This window comes from Anolis carolinensis, unplaced genomic scaffold (assembly GCF_035594765.1).
Source record: "Anolis carolinensis isolate JA03-04 unplaced genomic scaffold, rAnoCar3.1.pri scaffold_12, whole genome shotgun sequence".
Lineage (NCBI taxonomy): Eukaryota > Metazoa > Chordata > Lepidosauria > Squamata > Dactyloidae > Anolis > Anolis carolinensis.
The window spans coordinates 10,621,965-10,634,183 of record NW_026943823.1 but is presented as its reverse complement, the minus strand read 5'-3'; the positions used below and the strand labels follow the sequence as shown (position 1 = coordinate 10,634,183).

The window sequence follows — 12,219 nt, the reverse complement described above, 5'->3', positions numbered from 1 at the left end:
AATCCAAGAACTCTCGAAGATAATTGTCAGTGGTTCCAAAGTCTGGCCACTTCCTGCCTGGGGAATCTTTTGTTGAGAGGTGTTGGAAAGATGGAAGAATCAATACAAATCCAATGGTCCAGTCTTCAAGGGAAAAGCAGGCTGCAAACACCTCAAAATAGCTCTGGTGCAATTTGATTTGCCGGTCAATTGGTTGCATATAACCTTGCGCCCCCCCCCCCCATTGCCTTCCCCTGACCTGATAGTACTATGTTGCATTCTATTCTATCACGTTACAATTAGTAATGTAAAGCAATACAGCAAGATGAGGCACGGGTCATTTGCCCTGTCTGTAATTTGGATACTAGCAAATTGGTGCTTCCCTTTGCCCTGAACTTTACAGATCCTTACCTTGTGCTCACCTACCTACTGTCATATTGAGTTGGCTTGGGAATAGGTAAACTAAATAGGTATGGTGCAGTAAAACAAGAAGGTATTTTGGTGATAGGATACCAGGTAATACTAGGGATAGAGGCTGGCATTCAGTACTGCAGTTGAGTATTTGTAACATAGTTACTGACTTGTTACCTGTAATACTGTAAATGCCACCCCAAGTAGTAGCAGTCCCTTCAGCTTCCAATCAGGGGACATGCAACATTAATGGCCTTTCTGCCGTCCTCTTGTCAATGCATTAATGTTGAATAGCAGTTTCTCAAGCTGCTCCTGGCACACACACAAAAAGTGGTTTTAGCCCACTTTTGTACTTGATTTTGGCATGTGCAAAAACTGGATGATTGCGTTCCAACCCTGTATAGGTTCAGAAACAGGAAATCATGCTGTTTGCTAAAAATGTAGACCAGATGGATTCCTTAAGCCCTAAACAGTTTTGGCCCAGGCTACCTCCCCCTACAAACTACCTCAGAGTCCAAGATTGTCTGGGGAGGCTCTGCTCTCGGTCCCACCTCCTTCGCACGGGCAGCTGGTGGGGACGAGAGGCAGGGCCTTCTCAGTGGTGGCCCCTCGGTTGTGGAACTCCCTCCCAAGTGATGTCAGGTCAGCCCCCTCCTTCCTGGCTTTCTGAAAGAGAGTTAAAACCTGGCTGTGAGAGCAAGCTTTTGAGAAGTAGTTGTGCAATAAGTTTACAGTGTTCCCTCACTTATCGCAGGGGTTACGTTCCAGGACCACCTGCAATAACTGAAAATCCACAAAGTAGGGATGCTAGGCTTCTCCTTAAGAAGGAAGTAGAAAGAGGAAGGAAGGAAGGAAAGGAGAAAAGGATGGAGGAAGGAAAGGAGGAAGGAAAGGAAGAAGAAAAGCTAATTTTAATTTTAAAGCTAATTGTATTGTTTTAATCTCTTTCTGTAAACCGCTCCAAGGCAAATTGGGAGTAGCAGTATACAAGTCTAATAAACAAACAAACAAACAAACAAATAAAGGACGACAGGAACAAAGGAAGGAGGAAAGGAAGGAGGAAAGGAGGAAAGGAAGAAAGGAAGGAGGAAAGGAAGAAGGAAAGAGAGAAGGAAAGGAGGAAAGGAAGAAGGAAGGAAAGGGGGAAAGGAGGAAAGAAAGGAGGAAGGAAGGAAGGAAGGAAGGAAGGAAGGAAGGAAGGAAGGAAGGAAGGAAGGAAGGAAGGAAGGAAAAAAGGAAAAAAGGAAGGAAGAAGGGAGGGAAGAAGAAAGGAAGGGAAGAAAGAAGAAAGGGAAGGAGGAAAGGAAGGAGGAAAGGAAGAAAGAAAGGAGGAAAGGAAGAAGGAAAGGAAGAAGGAAAGGAGGAAGGAAAGGAGGAAGGAAAGGAGGAAAGGAGGAAGAAAAGGAGGAAAGGAAGGAAGGATGGGAAGAAAGAAGGAAGGGAAGAAAGAGGAGGGGAACATGGCACTGCTTCCTTCTGCCGTTTGGGCTCCTTCTCCGCCCTGCCGCCCGCACCCAACCGAGACCACCACCACTGTAAATCATAATTTGTTATGATTTATATTATTTTAGTGTTTATTAAAAAAACCTGTGAAACAGCAAATGTGTGAAAAGTGAACCACAAAGTAGTGAGGGAACACTGTACTTGAAATCGTGCAATTGACTCTGAATCGGCCTTAGACCTTGCTTTTTGGATGCTGTGTCTTAACATTGGAGTGTATTTAAATATGTTTTATGTATGCTTATTTTAATCTTAATGTAATTTTCTCATGTTTTATGCTGTAGGCACTATGTAGTGCCTTTTGTAAGCCGCCTTGAGTCCCCCCAGGGGTTGAGAAAGGCAGGATATAAATATGGTAAATAAATAAATACATCACCCATAGAACCAGATACGATATGAAAAAGTGCACCTTTTGTGTACGGGATGCAAATAAGCATATTTCGCAAACTGCCTTTTGTTTGGGGAAGAAAGAAACCATTTCCAAAGTCAAACAAAAAAATGTTTTTAATACTGTAGTTTTTAGCAAGAACATTTTAACAAAGAAAGTGTACTTTTAACTTAATATGGTACAACAGAGAAACTATACTTGAAAGTTTCCATTATCTAATAACATCCTACCATATATTCATCCTTCCCCTGCTTCATTCTTAAAAGATCAAAAGCCAAGCAGAACTCAGAGGGTTTGGTTTTTTAAAAAAAGCATCCATTATTATTTTGAGCTATTGGGGGGCCCTTTTAAGTTTACACTCTCCAACTGGTCGTCTAAGGAAGGACATTTTTTTTTACATCATTATCATATTAAAAAATGTACATACTTTTTTTTCCTCTTCAAAACGTAATATATATTGAGTTTCAGCTTCAGTAAACAAAGCTTAAAATTTATATAAACAGTTGAAACAGCTCAGTGTTGGAACTGTTTCGGTGATAAAACTGGACTTGTAGGACATACAGCCAGTGAGAACGTATTAAATTCATTGTGCCATATGTTACAGCTTTGGGGTGGGGGTTGGGGAGTTAGTTCTTTTGAGGAATCGTTCAACTATGTGCTTAAAATGCTAAAACTCTCTCTTTCTTTCTTGCTCCCCTGCCATTTCTCTAAGACCTACAATGATGCGCTGCAACTGGGTCGGTTTGGGACAGAAGGTGGGTAAGTGGCTTTCCATCATTTTCCAATGCATCAATGATAAGTAAACTGCACGGCACTGCCCCATCTCCTTGCTTCAAATCCCAATCTTCACACAGCACGGAGGGTATCGAAGATGAGCAGGGCTTCCTCCCTTGAGTTGTTGGGTCTTCCAAAGGTGATCACGATCTCCTCCCACTCCCGCTTGATGTTTTCAGAACATAATGGTCGGTTTGATATAGGCTCTGTTTTCTGGGAAAGAGAAGAAGCACAGCATTGTAATGCAACAGACATTGTCCTAAAACCTATGGGCAGCAGACTCATAGATGCCATTAGAGCAATGGTTCTCAACTTTTGGGTCCCCAAGTGTTTTGGCCTACAACTCCCAGAAATCCCAGTTTACCAGCTGTTACGATTTCTGGGAGTTGAAGGCCAAAACATATAGGGACCCACAGGTTGAGAACCACTGCATTAGAGCTATCCATGTGTTCACATACCATTCAAGGGATTGAATAGGTCTCAACTGTTTAACTATGAGTTTATATTTGCACTTTGTAAAAGATGGGGCAGAATGAAAAAAAGTCACAACTGAACTGAAAGGTCAGTTGGGAATGTACAATGACAGTGATTTCTAAGACATATACACATTTGCGGTGTACAATTATCTTGTTTCCCCTAAAATAAGACATCCCCAGAAAATAAAGCCTAGTAGAGGTTTTGCTGAATTGCTAAATATAAGGCCTCCCCTGAAAGTAAGACCTAGCAAAGTTTTTGTTTGGAAGCATGCCCGCCAAACCGAACACCAGAGCATGCAGAATCGGTAAATGTACGTACCATAGAGTGTTGTACATGGAAATATTGGTAGTAACAAGAAATTCTTGATAGGATTCATAGTTTGTCTGGTTATGCTGGTTTATGATGACAGCTACTGTACAGTATATAATAAATGTTCATTTTTTTTGTTTAACAATAAATGTGAATTCTTCTTCATGGAATAATAAGACATGCCCTGAAAATAAGACCTAGAACATCTTGGGGAGCAAAAATTAATATAAGACACTGACTTATTTTCGGGGAAACACGGTATGGTCTAAATGCTACTTTTTCTGATTAGAGTAGTAGATCTATTGAATCAATTGGTCTACCTATGGTGACCCCGGGGGTCACGGTGGCACAGCAAGTTAAAACGCTAAGCTGCAGGACTTGCTGACCGGAAGGTTGATGATTCAAATCTGTGAGACTGGCTGAGCTCCTGTTGCTAGCCCCAGCTTCTGCCAACCTAGCAATTCAAAAACATGCAAATGTGAGTAGATCAATAAGTACTGCTCTGGCGGGAAGGTAACGGCACTCCATGTAGTCATGGTGGCCACATGATCTTGGAGGTGTCTACAAACAACGGCGGCTCTCTGGCTTAGAAATGGAGATGAGTACCAACCTCCAGAATCGGACACGACTAGACAACGTCAAGGGGAAGCCTTTACCTTTACATATGTATGTTGGTTGATTGATTTGTATGATGAAGTATATATGTATGCATGTTGGTTGGTTGGCTTATATTAGTATGTATGTAGGTTGGTTGGTATGACAAAGTATATATACGAGTATATATGTAGGTTGGTTGGTTTGTATGTATGACAAAGTATCTACGTATGTTGATTAGGCTTATAAGAGTATGTATATAGGTTGGTTGATTGGTTTGTATTGCAAAATATATATGTATGTATGTTGGTTCGTTGGTTGGTTGATTTGTATGAGAAAATATGTATGTATGTATGCTGGTTGGTTTGTGTAACAAAGCATATGTGTATGTACCATGTTTCCCTGAAAATAAGACAGAGTCTTATATTAATTTTTGCTCCCAAAGATGCACTAAGTCTTATTTTCAGAGAATGTCTTTGTTTTCCATGAAGAAATATTCACATTTATTGTTGAACAAAAAAATGAACATTTATTATATAATGTACAGTAGTTGTAATCACAAACCAGCATAACCAGACAAACTGAATTCTATCAAGAATTTCTTTTTACTACCATTATTTCCATGTACAACGATCTATGGTATGTTGTACAATCCTGCATGCTCTGGTGTTCCGTTCAGCAGGCATGCTTCCAAACAAAAGCTTTGCTAGGTCTTACCTTCAGGGGAGGCCTTATATTTAGCAATTCAGCAAAACCTCTACTAGGTCTTATTTTCTGGGGATGTCTTATATTCGGGGAAACAGGGTATGTAACTATATGGGTTGTTTGGTTTGTATGATGGATCTTGACCAGACTTGGCACGCAGAACCTTCATTATCCAGCCTAAAATAATGGAGGGGTTTGAACTAAAAGACCAACCCCTTTCAGCCCCAGAGCAGAGGGAAAGAGCAGGAACAAAGCAGATTGGCCATTGCTAGGTGAAGTGGCCCTTTGTCATGTGACTGAGAAAGGTGTGTTTGTACAAATTTGCAATGAGCAAGCAAGTGTCTTTGTTTCTCTTTTACATGTTCGCATTGCATTCATTATATTACAGGTTGAGATGCGCACATGGGTGAAGGGTCTTCCAAAGCCCTTGGTCATTCATTTTTGCCCCTGGTATTTATTCCTATTCCTACCCAGGCTCCATGGTAGATCGTTGCGGCTCGGAGAGGAGCGTCAAGCCCGCTTTCAAACGTGAAATTGCTAATTAGCTGTTTCCTGTTTGTAATGGAGGGAACATGCCGGATGCGGATTAGCATTCAGCTCCTGCGCCGGGGCTGTTTATAGTTCCAGATGTTTTTGTTTTATCTAGGAGTTGACTTTGACAGCTCCCGTTAAATGATAAATCACTCATATTATAGCTGCGGCGCGTTGCAAAATTGAAATGTAGCAAAACTTGGCGATTGCTTGGCAAGCCGGTGTTGGTTTAGCCGGTCAATACAAATCTTTCCTTGTGAAGATGGGGTATCGGCATATGTAGAGCGGCAACAGAAGAGATGTCAAAAGGAGACACAAGCCGGTTGTGTTTATCTTTTCTTTTTCTTTTTGCACCTCTAAAAATCAAGGGCTTGCCAGTGCAGCTGTTTGGACTTCTAAATGTATTCCAAAATATAGGAAAATAGATTTGCATTTCTTTCTGTTTTTTCCCTAGTATTGTAGGGTTTTTCTCCCCTTTGGGCTTAAAACAGCATCTTGTTTAGTTTGAAGGAAAACAGTGCTAGAGAGCTCTTAGTTTTTCAGTTAAAGAGGAAGAATGGATTCCCCTCCCATTCCTGGTTTATTATCCATGCAAATGGCAATGCAGTAAAGCATGCTCCTTTGCAGATGGATTGGGCATGTGAGAAACATGGATGACTTTGCTTAGAAATAAATTATTGGGTTGCAGAAGCTAGAATCCATCATAGAATCCTAGAGTTGGAAGAGACCTCATGGGCCATCCAGTCCAACCCCAATCTGCCAAGAAGCAGGAAAATCACATTCAAAGCCTCCCTGACAGATGGCCATCCAGCCTCTGCTTAAAAGCCTCCAAAGAAGGAGCCTCCACCACACTGTGGCAGAGAGTTCCATTGCTAAACAGCTCTCAGAGTTAGGAAGTTCTTTCTAATGTTCAGGTGGAATTTCTTTTAATTTGGAGCCATTGTTCCGCGTCCTAGTCTCCAGGGCAGCAGAAAACAAGCCTGCTCCCTCCTTCCTATGACTTCCCTTCACATCTTGATCCATGGCCCTCATCATGTCTCCTCTCCGCTTTCTCTTCTGCAGGATAAACATGCCCAGCTCTTTAAGCCGCTCCTCATAGGGCTTGTTCTCCAGACACTTGATCATTTTAGTCTCCCTCCTCTGGAAACATTCCAGCTTGTCAACATCTCTCTTAAGTTGTGGTGCCCAGCATTGGACACAGTATTCCACATCTTCCTTTAGCATCTCACCTGCCAGTGGCACAAAACCACTGGGACACTTGCCTGGCTTTTAAGGTGGATTTTCAGGGAGTCAGATGCAGGATCTTGGCCACATAATTAATGTTACCTTCTGTGCAGATCTCATTTTATCTTGGAAGCTAACCACAGTCAGCTGTGGTTAATACTTAGACCAGGGGTCCTCAAACTTTTAAAGCAGAGGGCCGGTCCACAATCCTTCGGACTGTTGAGGGGCCAATTATCATTTGGGGAAAAAACCAAACAAATTCCTATGCACACTGCACATATATTATTTGTAGTGCAAAACAACAACAATAACAATGAAAGAACAATACAGTATTTAAAAATGAAAATAATTTTAACCAACATAAACCTATCAGGATTTCAATAGGAAGTGTGGGCCTGCTTCTGGCCAATGAGATAGTCAAGTTAATTAGGATTGTTGTTGTTGTTGTTGTGTGCCTTCAAGTCATTTCAGACTTTGGGCGAGCCTAAGTCCAGAATTATTTATTTAAGTCCAAAATCATTTACTACATTTATTTACTACATTTATATCCCACCCTTCTCACCCCGAAGGGAACTCAGAGTAGCTGTATGTACATACAATATATTATATTATTAGCATAGCACAATATTAGCATTATACTATATTGAACTATACCACTATACTGTAATATTATATGTAATATATAACATAGAATTAATATTATTATATAATATTATTGTTAGTATTGTATTGTATAAAATGATAATATTATTATCAGTATTATATGTATATACAATATATTACATTATTAAAACGGATATAAAAATATTATATTATAAATGAGGGCGAGGGCCAGGTAAATTACCTTGGAGGGCCGCATCCGGCCCCCGGGCCTTAGTTTGGGGACCCCTAACTTAGACAGTCTAAAAAAATCATTAAAAGGTAAAGGTTTTCCCCTGACATTAAGTCTAGTCGTGTCTGACTCTGGAAGTTGGTACTCATCTCCATTTCTAACCGTGGGAGCTCACTTTGCTCCCCGGATTCGAACTGCCAACCTTTTGGTCACCAGGTTCAGCAGATTAGCGGTTTAACCCACTGCGCACTCTCTTTCTCTCTCTCTCTCTCTATATATATAGTATATATATATGCACATGAAGAGATGCCAATGACAAGGAGACAAAGTTTGGTTTGTGGTGGGGTCGTTCACATAGTCATATCACTTCCTGTGGTCATTTTGTGATCTCCAGATGCTGTGAACTATAATTCCCTTCAAGCTCATCCAGATGGGCAAACCAACAGAGATTGTAGAATGCCCATGGGAAAATTCCTTCTGGTACCAAGCTACCACTTCCTTCCCTTCCCAAATCATGTTTTCTAAAATAAACGTATTCATGTTACTGAAGGCTGTGCACAATCTGGTTAAGGAAGAAAAGCAGCTCAGGTCAAATATTCCTCCTGCCCACACCGTCCTGTACCTATCAATGTTTCTATTTTATAGCAATTTTTTTTACCCTATTACAGAGTCAAGATTTTTAAATAAATCTTTGGGTCATAAACGTATTCTTTTATTAGGTTTATCCCATAATCAAATATTCATTTATGTGAGCTTCATTCTATTAAAGAATGAAATTAGACAAAGGTGAGCCAAATGGTGGATTTACAGTAGTTTGAAATATAATTTAATTCTCTAGGGATAATATTGACAATATAAAAAGGGTATAAATGATATTCCCGAACACTAAAATATGCTTATGAGCCCCCAGTGCATGATAGGCTGTTTTACAACCCACCGTGAAATGCATGACTGCCTTAATAAGCAAGACATTTAGAAAGGGGTTTTCAGGCCTGGTTCGCGCTGGAACATGAATAAAGATCTCACCACTTTTGCCTGTGAGCCAAATCCTATGTTAATGACGGTAATTTCCCCTTTGGATTATATTTTCTTTCCTAACAAAGTAGTTATTACATAGCATAGATGTCGCCTCTTTACCATATTTGGCCCTGTGGAAGGGAAGAAGGAACGGTCATCTTGCAGGCGTGAGCCTTCATCCTTGGGTTTCTCCACATTTTGGAGAACGAAACCAGCATTGTACTATTACTAATCATTTTTTTTTACATAGAACCATTAATACAGAAATCAGAGACAAGGAAACTCTTGTTCTCCAGATGTTTCAAGTCTAGAATAGACATCAATCTAACGCAGCATTGCCAAAACATGGGAAGAGATTGTGGGACTTGTAGTTCAGAACATCTAAAGGGCAAAAGGTTCCCCATCCCAATGGAAATCTTCCCCAAACGTGTGCCTTATGGATGAGTCTATATTCTTGGAAGATATATAGGTCTCCTGAGACTTTGCCACTTCTGAATACTGATCAGATAGCATGTCTGGATGCATAATTATTAGGCTTGTGCATTTTGGCTGAACCTCGATCTGTTTCTGCTGGCCAGATACTGTGTGATTCCCAAAAACGGGTGGGTAGCCAGATGGCTGTTTTCGGACTGCACCCACACATCCTGAAAATCTCAACTCTCAGTCAGTCCCACTAAATAAAAAATGAAGAAAATAAAGGAAAATCAAAAAGGTTAAATAGAGAGGCCAAGCCAAAAAAAAAAAAAAACGTTAAAGCCAGGACACAACTGTGATGCTGAATAGGGGAGGAGGAGCCGTGATCACCTGCCACATGGTCCCATTGCGGACGGGAAAACGTGACGGCTGGGCCCTTGCCTTTATGGCCATCCATCCAAGCCAAACAAGTCCAATTGGCCGAAGGGAACCGACCACTCCGAATCCATTTACAAGTCTAATAATTATGTATAATCTTGGGGGGAAAATAGATAAACCTCTCTCTTCTGGTCCTTAGGAACAAGCAAATCTCCCCTTCTCCGACTGAACGTTTTCCCTTCCCAAAGTATTTGGGCACATGACAGAGAGAAGGAAACGAATGCTCCATTTTAGATTTCTCCTTAACAATCTACCAGTAGTTGTGTGTAGAATAATAGTTTCTGCTTGGGTGAACAATTTCACCTTGCGCTTTTCTAATTTGGAAGCCATACAGTTCCATGAAATTTCCCCTTCATCACATATATTGACAGCAGTGAACAACAACAACCATGGCACAAACAAGAATCTAGCCAGAGTTATCTTCATGACGATTCTTTGTCATCCCCAAGACTGGTCACTTCCACAATTCTGTCCTTACTGCCAATGAATTCTTGAAATATTTGCAGATCAGGATAATAAAAAGTGAATAAAAATATGGGATTTTTCTGTGCAGAAAAACATGGTTCTTGGGAAAATAGCATTCGGTGCAAAACATGAATTTTTGTATACAATTTTTTTGGCTTTGCACAAATTACTGAATTTTGTGCAGAAAATGTTTTACTGACGAATAATCTGATTGTGCAGAGGGTCCTCTTCACTAGAGTTTCCCAGTGTTCCCAATTTCATCAGATCTGAATAGTCTTTTCTTGATTCAAAGGCGACAAAAAAATCCCTATTTCAATTATACTTCAAGGGCAGTGACAACTGGTGGCTAATGTGGCTTCATGACACTATCATGCAAACAATCAGGTCTGGCTGTTTTGTAATGTCATTTCTTCTTCCTATTCTTATTATTCCCAATACTGTATTTATTTATATCCTGTTTTTATCTCTTAATTGAGACACAAAGCACATCATTAAAAGACAACTAAAATACGAAGCCAGTTGAGAGTGAGGGCAGGGAGGAAAAATATCCAAATAAGTGATGTTCTCGTGAAGCTAAATAATAAAAATGGCTGCTGTTGTGTTCTCCAATAGCACATCTGCATTATTAAAGAATATTAACTCCTTTTAAAAACTTAAATAAGGAAACAAGAGGAAGCCTTTCAGTCGGTGGGAGTCTTCCTTTCTTCTTTTGTGTCGACCGTCTCTTTCCAAATGAAATCTAATAATATACAGAAGTTAACTAAGGTATAAACATGCAAAAGGAGAAGTCTCCCTGTGATCATAAAACGATGCTATTTTCTGTTTGGCGGTTCATGTTACTGCTGTTCATGCTAATTAATTAAAGGAGCTGTTGCCGTAATGTGCAAACAGGGAATCTGAGAAACGGAGAGGGCTTTTAGGTCTCCGAGTGAAGTTAAGTCAATCTGGGCGCAAGCAATCAAATGTAATGAAATCACATGTCAGTGCTAAGCTTGCAAAAACTGTGAAGTTTGACTGGGGAGTAAAAGGATTATAATTAGATTTCCAATAGGATAATAACTAAATGGCAGAAAGCAGTAAAGAGAAAATATTACTTTGTTAGCTAATGGTGCTGCTATTCACTTCCAGTGTTTTATCAGCACCACTTGTAGTTGTGCTAATTTAATTTGCTTTTATCAGCAAAAAAAATGCCCCGCTCACATGGTGCTTGAATGTCATTTGCAAAAATCATTGATCTGAAGGTGCACTTAATGACACCCCAGTATGTTTATTTTATGGGAAACGAAGATGTGGTGGATAGAAATGGGTTGATGTGCAGACCTGTACCTCAGTGAGTTAAGGCAACCAAAATGGGAATGCATTCAAGTACAAAACTTGAGAATGGACCTGTGTGATGGACATTTGCAAAGCCATTGAGAGTTTCAAGCTGAAGAAGCCACAACATTGGGCAGGAAGAAGAGGTACAGATGGGCTAAAAATTTCATTATTTTCTATTGTTTTCTCTCCACCTATATTCTGGCTGAACTAGAAGTCCACAAACTTATTCCCGAATTCGAAAATATATCAGTTGTCATTTACTGTATATTTTCCCCACCCAACATTTGCACCCATATCTACAAGTGAAAAATGTGTGTGTGTGTGTGGCAGAGGTGTCCACTTGCACAGATAGCCTCCACCTCCACAAACAGCCATAGTTCCCACTGAGCAGGCAACACCAATGGTCCTCCCTCCACTGACATGTAGGTTATAGTGAGCCATGTGGCCCAAACCCTGCCAGTGTCTTCCACAAACATCATTCTGCCCGCCACCCAAGTTAAGGCTTTCATGTGGGGACAATTTCATCCTAGATGTTCTGTTTTTCCTCCAGAATGGACATCCCAGGGTTCCTTAATTTGCATGACCCCGCCCACTCCCTTTCCCTTAACCCTTTCCTACCCTTTCCTATAGCACACAGTTAACAGAGGAATTGATCAGACTTAGAAATTCCTAAAGAGGTTTTCTTTCTGCCTCCCTGCCAACGTGCTTACTTACCAGCTTGCCAACCTGCCAAAGTGCTTGCCTGGTAGCCGGCAAGCAGGCAGACAGGCATGTTGGCAAGCAAGCAAGGAGGCTGCTTCCTTGACTACTTCTCAGCTTGCTAGACTGCCGGTCTACTTGCCAG

At 40.7% G+C, this 12,219-nt stretch overlaps 1 protein-coding gene across 2 annotated transcripts in view; it reads right to left on the bottom strand.

The window, feature by feature from the left end:
* Positions 1 to 2,376: 2,376 nt before the first annotated feature.
* The window catches only part of dach2 (dachshund family transcription factor 2), a 321,413-nt gene continuing 311,570 nt past the window's right edge, over positions 2,377 to 12,219 (bottom strand). For both annotated transcript variants that reach the window (XM_062964038.1, XM_062964039.1), the window contains one exon: positions 2,377 to 3,265. In XM_062964038.1, coding sequence (XP_062820108.1) covers positions 3,228 to 3,265 — 38 coding nt within the window. In that variant the 3' untranslated portion in view covers positions 2,377 to 3,227. The remainder of the gene's footprint in view (positions 3,266 to 12,219) is intronic.